The sequence below is a fragment of the Amphiprion ocellaris genome, chromosome 3, assembly GCF_022539595.1.
Source record: "Amphiprion ocellaris isolate individual 3 ecotype Okinawa chromosome 3, ASM2253959v1, whole genome shotgun sequence".
Taxonomy (NCBI): Eukaryota; Metazoa; Chordata; class Actinopteri; family Pomacentridae; genus Amphiprion; species Amphiprion ocellaris.
In genome coordinates this window covers 13,811,073-13,833,437 of record NC_072768.1, presented here as the reverse complement: position 1 = coordinate 13,833,437, position 22,365 = coordinate 13,811,073, and the positions used below count along the sequence as shown (strand labels likewise).

Here is a 22,365-nt window from a genome sequence, read left to right as displayed (position 1 = left end):
TCACAACTCCAACATCCCAACCTCCTACTACAACTACAGGTCCAACCACAACAGCTAACCCCAAACACCCTACCTACTACTACAACTGAAAACCCCAACAAGTACAGCCCCAACAACTCAACCTCTTACTACAACTGTAGGCCCAACTACAACAAGAACTACAACAACCCAACCTCCTACTACAACTGCAGGCCCAACCAACAACAGTTTCAACCCCAATAACCCAATCTTCTACTACAGCTGCAGGCCTATCCACAACAGTTTCAACCCAAACAACTCAACCTCTTACTACAACTGCTGGACCAACCACAACAGCTACAACCCCAACAACCCAACCTCCTACTACAACTGCAAGCCCAACCAACAACCACTACAGTTACAACCCAATCCCCGACTACAACTTCAGGCCCAACCACAACAGTTACAATCCAATCCCCTACTACAACTGCAGGACCAACTGCAACAACTACAACCACCCAAACTGCGATACAACTCCAGTTCCAACCACAAACACAACAGTTACAACCCAAAATCCTACTAAAACTGCAGCCCCGACCACAACTAATCCTTGTATCACGTATGAGTGGTCAGACTGGTATAACGTGCATGATCCAAGTACAGATCACAGTGACTGGGAAACATATGAGAACATCACAAACAGTGGTCTACAAATATGTGACAAAACGTTATTATTGATTGTCGAGCTGTTCATTTCCCGGACATGGACTTCAATGATTATAAAACTCTCAAACTGGCCAAGTTGTTAGTTGTGATGTGGATTATGGATTGATATGTAAAGTAGAGGACCAGTCAAGACCTCCACGAAGTGCTTTGACTACAAGATCAGAGTATTTTGTGCGGTAAATATATGTGAATCCACAACCACGACAATCACAACTCAACATCCCAACCTCCTACTACAACTACAGGTCCAACCACAACAGCTACAACCCCAAACACCCTACCTACTACTACAACTGAAAACCCAACAAGTACAGCCCCAACAACTCAACCTCTTACTACAACTGTAGGCCCAACTACAACAAGAACTACTAACAAAACCCAAACCTCCTACTACAACTGCAGGCCCAACCACAACAGTTTCAACCCCAATAACCCAATCTTCTACTACAGCTGCAGGCCTATCCACAACAGTTTCAACCCAAACAACTCAACCTCTTACTACAACTGCTGGACCAACCACAACAGCTACAACCCCACAACCCAACCTCCTACTACAACTGCAAGCCCAACCACAACCACTACAGTTACAACCAATCCCCGACTACAACTTCAGGCCCAACCACAAACAGTTACAATCCAATCCCCTACTACAACTGCAGGACCAAACTGCAACAACTACAACCACCCAAACTGCGACTACAACTCCAGTTCCAACCACAACCACAACAGTTACAACCCAAAATCCTACTACAACTGCAGCCCCGACCACAACTAATCCTTGTATCACGTATGAGTGGTCAGATGGTATAACGTGCATGATCCAAGTACAGATCACAGTGACTGGGAACATATGAGAACATCACAAACAGTGGTCTACAAATATGTGACAAACGCTTATTTATTGATTGTCGAGCTGTTCATTTCCCGGACATGGACTCAATGATTATAAAACTCAAACTGGCCAAGTTGTTAGTTGTGATGTGGATTATGGATTGATATGTAAGTAGAGGACCAGTCAAGACCTCCTCGAAAGTGCCATGACTACGAGATCAGAGTATTTTGTGAGGTAAATATATGTGAATCCACAACCACGACAATCACAACTCCAAATCCCAACCTCCTACTACAACTACAGGTCCAACCACAACAGCTACAACCCCAAACACCCTACCTACTACTACAACTGAAAACCCAACAAGTACAGCCCCAACAACTCAACCTCTTACTACAACTGTAGGCCCAACTACAACAAGAACTACAACAACCCAACCTCCTACTACAACTGCTGAGGCCCAACCACAACAGTTTCAACCCAAATAACCCAATCTTCTACTACAGCTGCAGGCCTATCCACAACAGTTTCAACCCAAACAACTCAACCTCTTACTACAACTGCTGGACCAACCAACAACAGCTACAACCCAACAACCCAACCTCCTACTACAACTGCAAGCCCAACCACAACCACTACAGTTACAACCCAATCCCCGACTACAACTTCAGGCCCAACCACAACAGTTACAATCCAATCCCCTACTACAACTGCAGGACCAACTGCAACAACTACAACCACCCAAACTGCGACTACAACTCCAGTTCCAACCACAACCACAACAGTTACAACCCAAAATTCCTACTACAACTGCAGCCCCGACCACAACCTAATCCTTGTATCACTTATGAGTGGTCAGACTGGTATAACGTGCATGATCCAAGTACAGATCAACAGTGACTGGGAAACATATGAGAACATCACAAACAGGTGGTCTACAAATATGTGACAAACGCTTTTTATTGATTGTCGAGCTGTTCATTTCCCGGACATGGACTTCAATGGAATATAAAACTCAAACTGGCCAAAGTTGTTAGTTGTGATGTGGATTATGGATTGATATGTAAAGTAGAGGACCAGTCAAGACCTCCACGAAAGTGCTTTGACTACGAGATCAGAGTATTTTGTGCGGTAAATATATGTGAATCCACAACCACGACAATCACAACTCCAACATCCCAACCTCCTACTACAACTACAGGTCCAACCACAACAGCTACAACCCCAAACACCCTACCTACTACTACAACTGAAAACCCAACAAGTACAGCCCCAACAACTCAACCTCTTACTACAACTGTAGGCCAAACTACAACAAGAACTACAACAACCCAACCTCCTACTACAACTGCAGGCCCAACCACAACAGTTTCAACCCCAATAACCCAATCTTCTACTACAGCTGCAGGCCTATCCACAACAGTTTCAACCCAAACAACCCAACCTCCTACTACAACTGAAGGTCCAACCACAACAATTACATCCCAACCTCCTACTACAACTGCAGGACTTACCACAACAGTTTCAACCCCAGCAACCCAACCTTCTACTACAACTGCAGGTCCAACCACAACAGTTACATCCCAACCTCCTACTACAACTGCTGGAATAACCACAACAGTTACAACCCAAACAACCCAACCTCCTACTACAACTGCAGGTCCAACCACAACAGTTACATCCCAACCTCCTACTACAACTGCTGGACCAACCACAACAGTTACAACCCAAACAACCCAACCTCTGACAACGACTGCAGGTCCAACTACAACAGTTACAACTACAACATCCCAACCTACTACAACTGCAAGCCCAACCACAACAGTTACAACCCAATCCCCGACTACAACTACAGGCCCAACCACAACAGTTACAACCCCAACATCCCAACCTCCTACTACAAGTGCTGGACCAACCACAACAGTTACAACCCAAACAACCCAACCTCCTACTACAACTATAGGTCCAACCACAACAGTTACAACCCCGACACTCCAACTTACGACGACAACTACAGGTCCAGCTACATCAACTACAACCCCAGCAACCCAACCTCCTACTGCAACTGCAGGTCCTACAACTACCACAACAGTTACAGCCCAACCTCCTACTACAACTGAAGGACCAACTACAACAACTAGAACTCCAACAACCCAACCTCCTACTACAACTGCTGGACCAACAACAACCACAACAATTACAACACCAACAACTGAAACTGGTGTTATAACTGGACGCCCAGCGACAACATCAACTCCACAAACCGGTAAATTAATAACTGAATCCACAACAGTTACAACCCAAACAACCCAACCTCCTACTACAACTATAGGTCCAACCACAACAGTTACAACCCCAACACTCCAACTTACGACGACAACTACAGGTCCAGCTACATCAACTACAACCCCAGCAACCCAACCTCCTACTGCAACTGCAGGTCCTACAACTACCACAACAGTTACAGCCCAACCTCCTACTACAACTGAAGGACCAACTACAACAACTAGAACTCCAACAACCCAACCTCCTACTACAACTGCAAGCCCAACCACAACCACAACAGTTATAACCCAATCCCCTACTACAACTACAGGCCCAACCACAACAAGTACAACCCAACCTACTACTACAACTGCAGGCCTAACCACAACAGCTACAACCCCAACAACCCAACCTCCTACTACAAGTGCTGGACCAACCACAACAGTTACAACCCAAACAACCCAACCTCCTACTACAACTGCAGGTCCAACTACAACAGTTACAACCACAACAGTTACAACCCCAACATCTCAACCTCCTACTACAACTGCTGGACCAACCACAACAGTTACAATCCAAACAACCCAATCTCTGACAACGACTGCAGGTCCAACTACAACAGTTACAACTACAACAACTCAGCCTCCTACTACAATTGCAAGCCCAACCACAAGAGTTACAACCCAATCCCTTACTACAACTGCAGGCCAAACCACAACAGTTACAAACCAACCTACTACTACAACTGCAGGACTAACCACAACAGTTTCAACCCCAACAACCCAACCTCCTACTACAACTGCAGGCCCAACCACAACAGCTACAACCCCAACATCCCAACCTCCTACTACAACTGCTGGACCAACCACAACAGTTACAACCCAAACCACCCAACCTCCTACTACAACTGCAGGTCCAACCACAACAGTTACAACCCAAACAACCCAACCTCTGACAACGACTGCAGGTCCAACTACAACAGTTAGAACTACAACACCCCAACCTCCTACTACAACTGCAAGCCTAACCACAACCACAACAGTTACAACCCAATTCCCGACTACAACTGCAGGCCCAACCACAACAGTTACAACCTCAACATCCCAACCTCCTACTACAAGTGCTGGACCAACCACAACAGTTACAACCCAAACAACCCAACCTCCTACTACAACTGCAGGTCCAACTACAACAGTTACAACTACAACATCCCAACCTCCTACTACAAGTGCTGGACCAACCACAACAGTTACAACCCAAACAACCCAACCTCCTACTACATCTGCAGGTCCAACCACAACCACAACAATTATATCCCAACCTCCTACTACAACTGCTGGACCAACCGCAACAGTTACAACTACAACATCCCAACCTCCTACTACAACTGCAGGCCCAACCACAACAAGTACAACCCAACCTACTACTACAACTGCCGGCCTAACCACAAGAAGTACAACCCCAACAACCCAACCTCCTACTACAAGTGCTGGACCAACCACAACAGTTACAACCCAAACAACCCAACCTCCTACTACAACTGCAGGTCCAACCACAACCACAACAATTACATCCCAACCTCCTACTGCAAGTGCTGGACCAACCACAACCACAACAATTACATCCCAACCTCCTACTACAACTGCTGGACCAACCACAACAGTTACAACCCAAACAACCCAACCTCCTACTACAACTGCAGGCCCAACCACAACCACAACAATTACATCCCAACCTCCTACTACAACTGCTGGACCAACCACAACAGTTACAACCCAAACAACCCAACCTCCTACTACATCTGCAGGTCCAACCACAACCACAACAATTATATCCCAATCTCCTACTACAACTGCAGGCCCAACCACAACAGTTACAACCCAATCCCCTACTACAACTGCAGGCCCAACCACAACAAGTACAACCCAACCTACTACTACAACTGCAGGACTAACCACAACAGTTTCAACCCCAAAAACTCAACCTTCTACTACAACTGCAGGTCCAACCACAACAGTTACATCCCAACCTCCTACTACAACTGCTGGACTAACCACAACAGTTACAGCCCAAACAACCCAACCTCCTACTACAACTGCAGGTCCAACTACAACAGTTACATCCCAACCTCCTACTACAACTGCTAGACCAACCACAACAGCTACAACCCAAACAACCCAACCTCTGACAACGACTGCAGGTCCCAACTACAAACAGTTACAACTACAACATCCCAACCTACTACAACTGCAAGCCCAACCACAACCACAACAGTTACAACCCAATCCCCGACTACAACTACAGGCCCAACCACAACAGTTACAACCCAACATCCCAACCTCCTACTACAAGTGCTGGACCAACCACAACAGTTACAACCCAACCTCCTACTACAACTGCAGGCCCAACCACAACAGCTACAACCCCCACAACCCAACCTCCTACTACAAGTGCAAGCCCAACCACAACAAGTACAACCCCAACATCCCAACTTCCTACTACAACTGCTGGACCAACCACAACAGTTACAACCCAAACCACCCAACCTCCTACTACAACTGCAGGTCCAACCACTACAGTTACATCCCAACCTCCTACTACAACTGCTGGACAAACCACAAAAGTTACAACTCAAACAACCCAACCTCTGACAACGACTGCAGGTCCAACTACAACAGTTACAACTACAACATCCCAACCTCCTACTACAACTGCAGGCCCAACCACAACAAGTACAACCCAACCTACTACTACAACTGCCGGCCTAACCACAACAGTTACAACCCCAACAACCCAACCTCCTACTACAAGTGCTGGACCAACCACAACAGTTACAACCCAAACAACCCAACCTCCTACTACAACTGCAGGCCCAACCACAACAGCTACAACCCCCACAACCCAACCTCCTACTACAAGTGCAAGCCCAACCACAACAAGTACAACCCCAACATCCCAACTTCCTACTACAACTGCTGGACCAACCACAACAGTTACAACCCCAACAACCCAACCTCCTACTACAAGTGCTGGACCAACCACAACAGTTACAACCCAAACAACCCAACCTCCTACTACATCTGCAGGTCCAACCACAACCACAACAATTATATCCCAACCTCCTACTACAACTGCTGGACCAACCGCAACAGTTACAACTACAACATCCCAACCTCCTACTACAACTGCAGGCCCAACCACAACAAGTACAACCCAACCTACTACTACAACTGCCGGCCTAACCACAACAAGTACAACCCCAACAACCCAACCTCCTACTACAAGTGCTGGACCAACCACAACAGTTACAACCCAAACAACCCAACCTCCTACTACAACTGCAGGTCCAACCACAACCACAACAATTACATCCCAACCTCCTACTGCAAGTGCTGGACCAACCACAACCACAACAATTACATCCCAACCTCCTACTACAACTGCTGGACCAACCACAACAGTTACAACCCAAACAACCCAACCTCCTACTACAACTGCAGGCCCAACCACAACCACAACAATTACATCCCAACCTCCTACTACAACTGCTGGACCAACCACAACAGTTACAACCCAAACAACCCAACCTCCTACTACATCTGCAGGTCCAACCACAACCACAACAATTATATCCCAACCTCCTACTACAACTGCAGGCCCAACCACAACAGTTACAACCCAATCCCCTACTACAACTGCAGGCCCAACCACAACAAGTACAACCCAACCTACTACTACAACTGCAGGACTAACCACAACAGTTTCAACCCCAAAAACTCAACCTTCTACTACAACTGCAGGTCCAACCACAACAGTTACATCCCAACCTCCTACTACAACTGCTGGACTAACCACAACAGTTACAACCCAAACAACCCAACCTCCTACTACAACTGCAGGTCCAACTACAACAGTTACATCCCAACCTCCTACTACAACTGCTGGACCAACCACAACAGCTACAACCCAAACAACCCAACCTCTGACAACGACTGCAGGTCCAACTACAACAGTTACAACTACAACATCCCAACCTACTACAACTGCAAGCCCAACCACAACCACAACAGTTACAACCCAATCCCCGACTACAACTACAGGCCCAACCACAACAGTTACAACCCCAACATCCCAACCTCCTACTACAAGTGCTGGACCAACCACAACAGTTACAACCCAACCTCCTACTACAACTGCAGGCCCAACCACAACAGCTACAACCCCCACAACCCAACCTCCTACTACAAGTGCAAGCCCAACCACAACAAGTACAACCCCAACATCCCAACTTCCTACTACAACTGCTGGACCAACCACAACAGTTACAACCCAAACCACCCAACCTCCTACTACAACTGCAGGTCCAACCACTACAGTTACATCCCAACCTCCTACTACAACTGCTGGACAAACCACAACAGTTACAACTCAAACAACCCAACCTCTGACAACGACTGCAGGTCCAACTACAACAGTTACAACTACAACATCCCAACCTCCTACTACAACTGCAGGCCCAACCACAACAAGTACAACCCAACCTACTACTACAACTGCCAGCCTAACCACAACAAGTACAACCCCAACAACCCAACCTCCTACTACAAGTGCTGGACCAACCACAACAGTTACAACCCAAAAAACCCAACCTCCTACTACATCTGCAGGTCCAACCACAACCACAACAATTATATCCCAACCTCCTACTACAACTGCTGGACCAACCGCAACAGTTACAACTACAACATCCCAACTTCCTACTGCAACTGCTGGACCAACCACAACAGTTACAACCCAAACAACCCAACCTCCTACTACAACTGCAGGCCCAACCACAACCACAACAATTACATCCCAACCTCCTACTACAACTGCTGGACCAACCACAACAGTTACAACGCAAACAACCCAACCTCCTACTACATCTGCAGGTCCAACCACAACCACAACAATTATATCCCAACCTCCTACTACAACTGCAGGCCCAACCACAACAGTTACAACCCAATCCCCTACTACAACTGCAGGCCCAACCACAACAAGTACAACCCAACCTACTACTACAACTGCAGGACTAACCACAACAGTTTCAACCCCAAAAACTCAACCTTCTACTACAACTGCAGGTCCAACCACAACAGTTACATTCCAACCTCCTACTACAACTGCTGGACTAACCACAACAGTTACAACCCAAACAACCCAACCTCTGACAACGACTGCAGGTCCAACTACAACAGTTACAACTGCAACAATTCAGCCTCCTACTACAACTGCAAGCCCAACCACAAGAGTTACAACCCAATCCCCTACTACAACTGCAGGCCCAACCACAACAAGTACAACACAACCTACTACTACAACTGCAGGACTAACCACAACAGTTTCAACTCCAACAACCCAACCTCCTGCTACAACTGCAGGTACAACCCCAACCACAACAATTATATCCCAACCTCCTACTACAACTGCTGGACCAACCACAACAGTTACAACCCAAACAACCCAACCTCTGACAACGACTGTAGGTCTAACTACAACAGTTATAACCACAACAACTCAACCTCCTACTACAACTGCAAGCCCAACCACAACCACAACAGTTACAACCCAATCCCCTACTACAACTGCAGGCCCAACCACAACAAGTACAACCCAACCTACTACTACAACTGCCGGCCTAACCACAACAGCTACAACCCCAACATCCCAGCCTCCTACTTCAACTGCTGGACCAACCACAACAGTTACAACCCAAACCACCCAACCTCCTACTGCAACTGCAGGTCCAACCACAACCACAACAGTAACATCCCAACCTCCTACTACAACTGCTGGACCAACCATAACAGCTACAACCCCAACATCCCAACCTCCTACTACAACTGCAGGCCCAACCACAACAAGTACAACCCCAACAACCCAACCTCCTACTACAACTGCAGGTCCAACCACAACCACAACAGTTACAACCCAATCTCCTACTACAGCTGCAAGCCCAACTACACCAGCTACAACCCCAACAACCCAACTTCTTAGTACAACTGCAAGCCCAACCACAACAAGTACAACCCCAACAACCCTACCTCCTACTGCAACTGCAGGTCCAACCACAACAGTTACAACCCAATCACCTACAACTGCAAGCCCAACCACATCAGCTACAACCCACCCCCCTACGACAACAACTGGTCCAACTCTATCTACAGAATGCTTCTGTATTTTTAATGGCGAGCTTTATAACCCAGGTAAAAAAAAAAAATACAATTTTTAAAATCAGCTATTTCATTCATGATGCTGACAATTATCATGTCTTTATTTTTTCAAAAACTGTTTTTCACTGTTTAATTTTCTCTTTGTCTTTCTTCCTCAAATTAAGGGGAGGTAATAATTGATAATAAACATATTGGGTCAGGCATATGTCTCTCAATGATATGTTCTGACATCTGTGAAATCCGCAACATTACGAAAATGTGTGGGACCACAACCACACCTACATCCACACTCACACCGACAGAAATACCACCTTCGTGTCCTGAATGGAATGTCGCAGTAAGACTGTTAATGTTTCTAGTACACTAATGTCTACACTATTTCATATTGCACTTGGGAATTAATGTCTGGTGATTATAATGTGTTCAATTGCTTGCTTTCTTACATTTGCTGTACCAAATACCATTCTCATGATTTTTTTTTCCTCTATTCGTCTTTATTGTTTTCTTGAAGCAAAATGAGACCTTCTTCCTGTGCAACTGCAACATGGCCAAGTGTATTGAGAACAACACAATTGAAATAGTTCCATATGAATGTCCGCCCATTAAGAATATAACTTGTACTAATGGAAAGAAGCCAGTTCTTGTGTACGATGAATACTACTGCTGCCAACATTATGTTTGTGACTGTGAGTTATTCTGTACATGTGTGACATTTTTATTCACTTGTATGTATCTCCTTTAAATCTGTTTTTCATTTTTAACATTTTTTGCTTCTTTTCAGGTGTATGTGAAGGCTGGGGAGATCCTCATTACATAACTTTTGATGGATTCTACTACAGTTATCAAGGGAACTGTACTTATGTTTTAATGGAAGAGATTTTACCAAGACACTACCTGAAAATTTATATTGATAATGTCTTTTGCGATCCCACTGAAGATGTTTCTTGTCCACGATCACTAATAATATCATATGGATCAGAAGTTGTCACACTCATTAATCATAACCTTCCTGGAGCACCAGAGTTGGAGGTAAAACTCAATGTCTATAATCTCTGAAATTTTATTGGATGTTCTGAAATACTGACCAGATAATGTTTAAGGTTCCTACCATCAGTGTAGATGGCATTTCAAAGATTTTTATAGTGTAATTTTTTTTATATACTTTTGATGGCATATTTTATTTTTTTTCCCCATAGGCATTGAAAAAGGGAAAAACTCTTAAACTACCCTATTCACAGTATGGTATCAAAGTTGTGAATACTGGCATTAACCTGGTTTTGGAGATCCCTCGCCTGCAAGTGGTCATTACATTTGGAATAACTGGTTTTAGTGTTACCCTGCCGTTTCAGTACTTTGGCAGCAACACACAGGGTCATTGTGGTAAGAAACTTTTTGTAGCATCCGCATTGGTAAATTAATAGTTTGAGGATAGACTGCAATATTATCTGTGACTACTGTCAGGAACATGCACCAATAACCAGGCTGATGACTGCATGTTGCCTGGAGGCCAGCTGGTGAAAAGTTGTGCAGTGATGGCGGACTACTGGCCAGCAAAGGACATTAACCAACCCAACTGCTTGGTGCCACCTGTACTACCCACCAGTGTACCTGAACCACCAACCTTAGAACCATGCAACGCAGACTCCATATGCGACCTGCTTTACAACAGGTAGACATGCAATCCACTGTAACAGTTCACCTTTACCTCCACAAAATCGACATATTGCAGTGTAAACACAACAGTGTTATGTATGCATTTGTTTGTCTTTTTCTTTCACAGTCCCTTTGTAGAGTGCCACCCCTTTGTCTCGCCAGACAATTTCTACAGAGGTTGTGTTTTTGATAGTTGTCATGTTCCCAACCCAGCAGTAGAGTGCACAAGTTTGCAGACTTATGCTGCTGCTTGTGCGCAGGCCGGAGTTTGCCTCCACTGGAAGAACCACACCACAATATGTGGTAAGCAACCCCTCATTGTTTTATTGTTTAATGTTGGGATCGTTCAAATTAGGAATAAAAAATTTGTTTCTGGCATTTAAATAGACTAAGTTGCTGTTTAGAATATAGAGCTGGTTGGCAGTATGCATTTTAAAAGGAACCAGCTGAGTTCTTTTCTTCACCAACAGCCAGTGACTGCCCATCAAACAAAGTGTACAAACCTTGTGGTCCTGCCGAGCAACCAACCTGTGAAGACAAGTGAGATTTTACAAAATTGAATGCATTCATTTTGCAAGTTAGCGTTTCCTAAGACTATGATCCTAACAGAAAGCTACAATAAATGTCTGTTTATCGTGGCAGCTAGGCTAGGTGACAAATACAGTGTATCTAGTTAACTGTGTTTTACAGATGTAGTAGAAATTAGTTAACTCTTCTGTCTTTATTGCTTCATTTCACAGTCCCTATGAACCTACTATGAACTACACCACTGAGGGCTGCTTTTGTCCTGATGGAATGAAACTCTTTAACAAAGAGTCTGGAATATGTGTTGAAAAATGTGGTAAGTGTAGCGTATACTCTCTAGTGCTACCACTGAACTGATTGTATCGTATCATTCATGAAATCCAGCCAAACTGTTCATCTTCCAACAGGATGTCTTGATCCTGAGGGTATTCCTCGTGGGGTGAGTCAAGTCTTCTTTTCTTGTGCAGTTAAAATTGTGAACTGTATCTTTTACATGCAAGAGACAGTGAAGTAATTTTGGTGGTTTATTCCCTAAGTTCAATGAGAGGTTTGAGTACAAATGCCAGGACTGCATCTGTGAGGAGACCACTAAGACGGTGACTTGCAAGCCTAAGGTGTGCCCAGCACTTCCCATTGCAAACTGCATTGGTGAAGGGTTTGTTCTGGTCAACCAAACTAATCCATCAGACCCCTGCTGTTCTGCATATGTTTGCCGTAAGAAATGAAGCATCAGTGCACACGTTTTAATATTTTCTGGTAAGTACTTGCCGATGACTTTTGGATGTGGCTCTAAACAATACCTGTCTATTTTTTTGTTTTTTTTATCAAATCCACAGAATGTCAAATCAACACTTGCCCAGTCAGCAACAAGAACTGTCCTGTTGGATATAAGCCAGTTATCAGTGTTCCAGAAGGAAAATGCTGTCCACAACAAACATGTGGTGAGCTAATGAATTCAAATTGAATTTATATAAAACCTAACAACCACAGCAACCATTCTTTCACATATTTTATCTTTTCATTGCTTGTGTTTTACGTGTTCTCATAGATCCGAAAAGAGTTTGTGTCCACAAAGATGTCGAATACCACGTAAATATGAAATGGATGATTTGTTACATGATTTATTATTACATCAGCTTTTATATAAAAGGATCTCTGCTGCACATAGTTCTCTATGACTAAAAGCACAGGTATGAACACATTTCCTCTTTTTTTGCTAGCCCGGGTCTTCAGTTCCTGCCAACGCATGTCAGGATTGTACCTGTAGCAATGAGGTCGACCCAAAATCTGGTCTATTCAAAATAACTTGTGAGTTTCAGCAATGTAAAGAAACTTGTGACATGGTAAGAAAAATTACCGCACTTACACTCACAAACAGCAATAACTGCAACTTGTGTTTCTCAGAGTGAGTTCAGTATGAGGATGAACATGTAAAACTGGCCCTTCTAACTTAAATCCCCCTTTCTCTTTCAGGGATATGAATATGTGGGAACTATTTCTGATGAGTGTTGTGGGAGGTGTGTACAGACACACTGTATCCTCAGTGTTAACGGTACTAAGCAGCTCTTAGCGGTAAGTGGGATCACCTTTGTTGGTATCCAAATGTTGATGCTTTCTAGCCCAAAGCACGTCGGCATTTTAATTTCTTTGTTTAATCCTACTTGTGTCTGTGCGTCCACCTCACTGCTCTCCAGCAAAGAGAAACCTGGTCACCAGCTGAGAATAAGTGTGAGCATTACACCTGTGTTAAAAGCGGTGAGACTTTAGCAACGATCAGTTCTCACATTGTCTGCCCACCATTCCAACAGAGCAACTGCCAACCTGTAAGTCTCGTTTTCAGAAGATGAATCAGGATTATTGTGTCTGTGTGAACAGAAGATAAAACTAATTCTGCTGATGTTTTTTTCTCTTTAGAACACAATTCAGACTGCAGCAAATGGCTGCTGTAAAGTTTGTAAGTATGAGATTTTTATTTCTTTTGGGTAGAAGATGTTGAAATAAAAACAACTAACTACATCGTTTTTTGGAAAGGTGTGGAGAAGGAAAAGGGCTGCAAGTTAGCATCTATGAAAACCCGCGTTTCACACAAGGGCTGTCAGTCTGAACAGGAAGTCGATATGCCGTATTGTGAAGGATCTTGCAACACTTTCACCATGTAAGAATATGATTACCAATATTTTACAAAAACATTTTGATATAGTTTATGTAGATTTTGAGTTATCTAATAGATCCTGCCTCTGCTTTCTTCAGGTACTCTCAAGCAGCAGCAGCTATGCAGCATACATGTTCCTGCTGTAAGGAGACTCGATCCAGCAATCGCACCGTTGACTTGTTCTGTCTGAATGGAGATACGATTCCCTACACATACATGCATGTGGAGGACTGTGGCTGTGGACACACGGACTGCACCAGAGCTGCAGCACCGCCTGCTCGCAGGAAGAGAAGCTTCACACTGCTGTGATAAAGCACCTGCTGTCACTTTAACTTCAATATTTGTCAGATACAAATATTCCTTTCCATATTTTTCTAACAATCACTACACCTCTTACAAAGCAATTGCCATTGTAAAGAGACTATTTATCAATTGATCAAATAAAAAGATGCAACTCAGTTTATGTCTCATCTCCTCCACTATCTTAATTGTTTCAGGACAAATTTTGTTGAAAATCACATTTTTTGTTTGTTGTTACATTCACACAAACCCAAAAGATAAATGTTTTATGATCATAAAAGGAAAGCACTTCTAATTAGTCTCAAATAAAACATTTTTAATACGGTGAACAATACAACTCAGTGGAATCAAGCATCCCTAAGGTACATGGACATTTTAAATGAATCAAAGTCATCAAAAAGTGTAGCACATAGGGAGGAGGAAGAGGTTCATGTCTACAAGTTGGTGACTGGCCAGCAATAGAGCACACAAGTGAGCAGCATAAAGTCAGAAACCAAAGAAGTGTTAAGTTTCACTTCACTGTGAATCCTGCAACACCACACCTCTGAATGACAATAACACCCAGACAACTCCTGCCTTACTGGATCACAGTGATACATTCTTAACTATCATCTCAGCTGAACGTATTTAAACATTCAATTTTCCCTTTTTTATTTTCACTTTAATGACACTTTTTCTGACAGTATGTCGAAAAAGTTGTCACTCCAGATCTTCACTATATGATGTTTATTCTGAGTGAAATAATTAAACTCAACATTTTATTTTTAGGGTTAGGGTAATCCAATCAAATCTGAATATTTTTAGATGTACATAAATCTCTACACATTTCTCCTTAATTCAAACTTTTTCTCATTTTTGAAGACAAGAATTTCAAGTAAAGTTCTGTGAGTTTGTGAAGATTTTTTAGATTTGTAAGGTTAACGATGAAAAGCTCTAATTTTGTTGTTTATGTAATGCTTGTTTGTATCATTCCTACTTATCCGGACTATTTCGTGTGCTGTTGTGATGCTAAATCCCCAGCAAAGATTAGCTTTACCTTTTCCCTCATCTTACTCCTACTACTAATAATAACCTGTGACATGTACAACAAAGTAAGTTTAACATACCGGAGATATATTTTTGTTATCTGGCTTCACTAAACCAAACAAACACAGATTATGTGCCAGTAAAAAGGAATATAGAGCAATGAAAAGGTCTTAGCTCTGAAAACTCTTACTTTCAGCCTCTTGCTATCTGCACACTGAGCTCAATATGGTCTTCCAGTGATGATCGTGACATTTTCAAAGTTAACGTGTTTATCTCTGCTCCAGAGCAGGTTTGGTCTTCAGCATAATGTACCGCCATCGTAGCCTTAAAAATCCAGGATTGAACCTGATGTTACCTCGCTAACCCCAAATCTTGCTTCACTGAACAGGCCTCAGGTGAGGGATAAAACAAAATATAACAGAAATGACAAAACTTTGATATACATTTTCTTTCATACAGTCCTGCTGATCTTATATTTAACAGTAAGAGGTGTTACTTTGAGTCATGTTTCCTGTTTCATTGGAGTCAGATGGGAAACACAAGCTAGTGGAAGACCAAATAATCGTTGGAGCTGATGGTGAGAAAAGTCAAACACTGTTGTTGTTGTTTTATTTGACTCTGGAATATTTGACTAAAAGTTTTGGTTTCTGGTCATTTTGACTAGATATATTTCCTTTTAGCAGCCTAAATCTAATTGTCAAATTCTATTATCTATTGTCAAAATTCAAAGCATTTAAAAAAATTAAAAACAAAATACACTGTTTTGGGTTATTTAGGATTGATGCAAAATTATTAGTTATTTGTAAGATAAATGATTAGTTAACTATGAGAAAATACATATTTTTTAGATATTTAAAAATGTTTTTATACTAGTTACAATTTCCTTCCATATTAAAATGCTTTGAATATGTCATGAGCTCTTTTGAATTATAGCATCATAATGTGGGGAAGAAGTTAATGGAGAGAACATTCCTCAGAAAATATCTTCAAGACAACGACACAGTTAGCACCAGTTTGTCTCTCAATTAGCATCCATCAGTGTCACAGAGGTCACCAACCATTTCGTGCTTGAATTGCCGATTTGTTTCCCAATAAAAGCAAAGATGGCTGCCCACCTGGGTGGAAAAGAATGGCACAAAATGTATTTGCATATTTTATCATGAGGTGGACATGGTGTTTTGTCATTGTGATGATTAGAAGAGTCTTTATGGGTTCTGATAATATAGTTTAGAACAGCATCAAGCCTATTGCTGCAGTGTAATGAAAGAGAACACTGGCAGCTCGAAAATTGGTAAGAAGCTATAAGTGACATGACATTAGTGCTTTTTTTGTTTTGTTTTAAACTTTATTGTTTTGGTTATATTCTGTTAGTGTTTCAGAAAAATGGTTTTACAGTAATGCTAATGGACAACACAGATGTTCTACTGTTATAGTTAAGCTTAAAATGTTTATTTTTTGTCTTCCATCAAACAGCAAGTTACACAACAAAAGCATAAAACCATTTTAAGTTTGCTCTTTCAACTAATATTTTGTGCATTTTTTGAAGCATATTTCTTTTCAGTAAGTAATTTCTTCATTTAATTATTGTGTTATATTTTAAGGCAAACTATCAGGGTAGAAGCAGCTTCATCTTATTATGTACATTACACATACTGTATGGCTGTAAAGTAAATATCTGTGCTTCGGGCAGAAGTCACTTGCACAACATTGTATGATTGCAGCATCTTTATTCAACTGTGTATCCTTGTTGTGTTTTATTTTACAGTTTGCACTGGCAGGGAAGTCTTTTAGACCAAATAATACACCAAAGCATTCAACACCAACCAAACTTCAGCTGTGATGACACCAAAATCAAGATGAGGTGAGTTTGTTTGCAGAGTATTATTTTCATTGGGCTTTGGTTTGAGTCAATCTGACACATTTATGGCAAATTACTTGAGGACATGTATTCTGTAACCTGAAGCAATTTGTTCTGTTTAAGGAATTGCACAGTTTTTTTCTGATGATGCTGAAGTCTAAAATGTACAGAAACTACCATTCAAATTAACCAGCTTTTTTCTTAACAAATGTTAATCTTCTATCGTTGATAAAGTTCAGTTACATGCTTGATTCTTATATTTTAAAAAAATATTTTAAGTTGTACAAAGTAGTTAAATTAGGTTTTAAAAAACTTTACAAAATCGCAAGGATTTGTTGTGTCAACCAACTATTACTCAAAGCCTTACCGGTTTCCCATGAGCATATATATCCTTCCAGTAGGTGGCACACTTCTGCTACAAAACAGTAAGAGAGAGGTGGGAATAACACTTACACACTAATTAACAGCTAATATTACACACAAAATAATGTTTAAATGTTCAAATCTTAATAACACCAGTGTCATCATTCAATGTATGGTATAGTGATAAGTAAATTGAAGCATATTTCAGTCTCTTTCATCTGAGTGCTGCTGAAACTGTCATCACAAAAATAACCAGTGACTCAGGAGACACTTTAGGTTTCATTTTAAATGAAGAAAAGCCCTCACCGCAGCATCTGTCTGATCCAATGCTCTGTTTCCTGCCTCTCTTACGGACACTGTGTCTAGTCAGGGTAAGGGGTCTGTATGATTCCTTCTGATGTTTAGTATCCGAATTAGCATTTTCTTGATCTAATTTCCATAGGTACTTGCAAGCACAGAATTTTGCCAAAATCATACTTTTCACCAGACTGCACAGCTGCTCAGTGGTTATTACTGTCGCCTTGCAGCTAGAAGACCCCCAGTTCGTGTCCCGGCCTGAGATCTTTCTGCATGTTTGCATGTTCTCCCTGCGCATGCGTGAGTTTTCTCCGGGTACTCAGACTTCCTGATTCACACCTGATTCTAAACTGTCCGTAGGTTGTTTGTCTCTATGTGTAGCCCTGTGATAGACTGCTGCCCGGGGTGTCTCCTGCCTTCACCCTAAGTCAGCTGGGATAGGCTCCATCCCCCTCGTGACCCTAATGAGGATTAAGCGATGGATGATAATGGATGGATAGATACTTTACACCATCCCTTTATACCCACAGAGCAAATGGGATCCTTGTCAGTGTTATGTGAGGCTATTCAAACATAGCATGCACCGATAGGCCTATCCAAACACAGACTTAAGCACACAATGAAAGAACGCACCAACCTTATGATTATTTTATAGTACTTTAATAGGGGCGTGAAGCAGAATATATAAATCCAGTTATTCTCAGTGTATAAACTGCAGTGCTGAGTAAACATACAGTTTGAAGGAGCAACACACTCAGTCTAACAAAACTGCTGACTTTACCTCATTACTTTCAATTTAACATTAAACTGAATGGATTTAAGATAAGGTGCTATGCTATGCTTGGAGCAGTAAGTCCATTCAGGGTTTAATTTTCGAAACAGCTACTTGGAGTCTTGGTCTCCAAGTCTTGTGGGGGAGGAGAGGAGGGGTTTGTAGTAGGAGGATTAACAAAATGATTTAAACCTATTTTCACTTATTTTCTTTCACTGAGAAGCAATGCTCTGAACTCCAAGCTCACCAGGCCAGCACCTAAGAAACAGTTCCCTGTACACCCGAAATATGTTCACTCTTCCAATCACACAAGTTAGCTCACAACAACAATGTTTAATTGAGGGTCTTATAGTCACTCCAGCTGGTGGTATAATCATGTAGCCTGTGTGCCACCCCAGTATGTTTATCTTTTTTTTACTTTCCGAAGTCCATTCACTCTGTGTTTGATCTGGGCTTCTTGGGACCAAAAGGAAATTACAAAATTATTTTTGCATGTTCTCAAATAACATCGCAGATGGAAGCTCCTCCAAGAGCAAACATGGCTTTGAACAACTCCCACATGTAGATAGCTGTATGATGAGGAAGGAAGCTCCATTTCTCAGTAACAGGGAGCAATATGTTTATTCAGGGAGGATAGATTTTTGGCTGAATTGCCCAGAGACACATTTGAATAGAGACAGGACTGTGCAAGATGTTATCAATATTGATATAGCACTATTTAACTTTCAACACCTGTTATCATTGCACACATGCACTGACATGACTGTCACTGAGGCCTGTTCAAACAGTAGTGTGTCAGAATACAACACAAGCTTTTCCATAGAAATGTGACAAAAAGCCACACAAGAAAATGATAAAAATACATGAACAAATTTTCCCCATTTTCATACTCCACTGGAAAACAAAACTGCTACATAAGCATATACTACAAATGTATAGCATCTAGTCTAAACCTCTGTTATGTGTTTGAATATATTTTATGCAACATTCAAGTAGGCTTTAAAATGTTTATGTCTAACAGCTAGTACTGAGTTATGATACTTCTTCTATTTTTGTGTATCTCATACTTCACCATGTCAGATTAAACATCAAGGCAACCTGAGTAAACAAAAAACACACATTTCTAATGATAATTACATTTACTAAAGCTGAAAAAGTTATCCAATACCTCAGCGACCAATGTGACAAAGTAACCAATAGAGTTCAGGCCCGGATTTTGCAAAGACCGCTCCAAAATCTTAATTTATTTAACTTTGAGCCAATCAGAGATAGACTTAAATCTCATGCTTTTGGATCATTATCTTGCTGCATAACCTAATCAGGCCTGAGCTACAAATTACAGAGTGATGAACTGATGTTCTTCTTCAGGAGTCCAAAAATGTGCTGAGGTTAATTGATTATTCTAAATTTGCAGCCCATGTCACAACCAACTCAGTCAAAATATAGAAGTAGATATGCATTTTTTGCCTACCATGTGGACAAATAACCTCAGAAACATATTTGAGAATTTCAGAAAGAGTCTCTGCACACATGAAGACACATTTCCAGCTAAATTTTTCAGTATCAACACGATGCCTTTCTGTTTGCTACATGTCAGTCCAATGGTTTCTGTTGGCTCTACAGTATGAAAAGAAAACACTACGAGCTGTCACAACACACAGTGTCTACTTTGATGGATTCTGTGGAATGGTTTGTTGACAAAACAAACATGACATTTGTTCTGATGATACTAGGAGCTAATGTTACTTGTAGCAGGCACAGTAATGACTAATGTACATGGCAGGTCCATCTCAGTCTGTGTTCTGGCCATAAAGAAGACAGGGTTTAAGCTGATGTGCCAGATCCAAACAAAGAAAAACGAAAGAAAGAACTCTTTATTTTACTGACATTCTTAGGATTTGATCCTTATCTCAGTATGAAATTAGCATAAAGTATCAAAGTAACATGGTACAGTCCAAATTTGAGACAGGTTTGGGCCACGTTTGGCTTGGCTGATATCTCATCTGGATTAAAGCCTGATGAAGTGAAATTAATCAAATAGGAAAGTGGGAGATTGGATTCCTAAAAATCCATCCATCCATTATCTATACACAACTTAATCCTCTTTAGAGTCGTGGGGTGCTGGACTCTATCCCAGGGTGAAGGCAGGGGACACCCTGGACAGGTCGCCAGTTTATCGCAGGACTACACTTAGAAACAAACAAGCATACTCACATTCACACCTACAGACAATTTAGAATTACCAATTAACCTGAACATGTTTTTGCACTGCGGGATGGAGCCAGAGTATCCAGAGAAAACCATGCAGAAAGATCTCAGGCCTAGGCCGAGCCACTGTGCAACCCTATTGTAATTCCACACCCAAAAAAATAAACTGATCTTGATTCAGTATTGAATAGTGATCAAAGGGGAAAACTTCCAAGCAGAGTGAATACTCTTCATAGACACTGTAGACAGACCGTAATGTGAAGGATCCTCTGACACATTTAAAAATAAGGATAATTATTTGTTAAATATTACTGTATTTCTTAAAACTCTGAAAAGCCACACCAATACTTATCTTTAAGATTTATTCATTTACAAAATGTATGCATAAATATAGATTGGGAAACACTGGAACATGAGATAAAATTAGTTGCAAGATTTGACTCCATCTTTTTCTGAAGATAGTCGTGTTCATCCAGAAAGGCATAATGGGGTGGAGAGATACTGTGCGAGATGCGTCATAGTTTGAACAGCATCCTTCACCCGTGACACCTGTGATCCTCTTTGTGAATCGATAATGATTAAGTAAACTGGAGTGATGACATTTGCTGTCATATTTTTCCTTTCTATACACTGATAATGTGTGCTCACCTCAGTTGGAGAATTTCCAAATGGCACTCGTGTACTTGTCTTGTGTGGCAGGTGTTATGAAGATGACAAGCAAAAATTACATTTGTACTTCCTGCATTCAGTGACTCAAGAGCTCCAGTTACATTAGTGACCACATATAAAATGCAAATTAATCTTTAAATTCCCTTTCTTTCTATGAAACATTCTTTTATTCTCTTAATTTTTAAAATAATATTCAGGTTAATATGTAAACTTGCTAGTATAAATCTGTAAATATTCTGCTGACTGTTCTAGAATATATAAGAAACAAAAAAATTGTATATACTGTCTATGATTAGAACATTACCATCTTTGCTTTGTGCAAAGAAGAAAAAAATCACAGACAATCTACCTACATACAAATACAGCACATAGGGCTGTAACAGCATGCTACAATAGTTTAATCTGCACAAAACTAAATCTAAAGGAAGGTCATTCAAATGTTGTGGAGGCAGTTTATATACAGTGGAGGTCATGGTGGCCTGAAACTAATTTCCCAGAAATGGTCAAAATGAAAGATGAAACAATGCTGTCATCCCTACATCTAGC

The 22,365-nt window shown here is 41.6% G+C and overlaps 1 protein-coding gene across 1 annotated transcript in view; it reads left to right on the top strand.

Moving 5' to 3' along the window:
* The window catches only part of LOC111584089 (mucin-2-like), a 35,565-nt gene extending 20,781 nt beyond the window's left edge, over positions 1 to 14,784 (top strand). Inside the window, 24 exon segments of the mRNA XM_055009184.1 lie at positions 40 to 136; positions 241 to 615; positions 930 to 1,412; positions 2,023 to 2,370; positions 2,547 to 6,565; positions 6,567 to 10,029; positions 10,161 to 10,333; positions 10,508 to 10,682; positions 10,778 to 11,025; positions 11,193 to 11,376; positions 11,458 to 11,665; positions 11,777 to 11,952; positions 12,120 to 12,189; positions 12,390 to 12,490; positions 12,582 to 12,613; positions 12,711 to 12,888; positions 13,011 to 13,115; positions 13,223 to 13,263; positions 13,395 to 13,517; positions 13,648 to 13,746; positions 13,869 to 13,997; positions 14,089 to 14,128; positions 14,206 to 14,329; positions 14,425 to 14,784. Coding sequence (XP_054865159.1) covers positions 40 to 136; positions 241 to 615; positions 930 to 1,412; positions 2,023 to 2,370; positions 2,547 to 6,565; positions 6,567 to 10,029; positions 10,161 to 10,333; positions 10,508 to 10,682; positions 10,778 to 11,025; positions 11,193 to 11,376; positions 11,458 to 11,665; positions 11,777 to 11,952; positions 12,120 to 12,189; positions 12,390 to 12,490; positions 12,582 to 12,613; positions 12,711 to 12,888; positions 13,011 to 13,115; positions 13,223 to 13,263; positions 13,395 to 13,517; positions 13,648 to 13,746; positions 13,869 to 13,997; positions 14,089 to 14,128; positions 14,206 to 14,329; positions 14,425 to 14,635 — 11,202 coding nt within the window. The 3' untranslated portion in view covers positions 14,636 to 14,784.
* Positions 14,785 to 22,365: the final 7,581 nt, after the last annotated feature.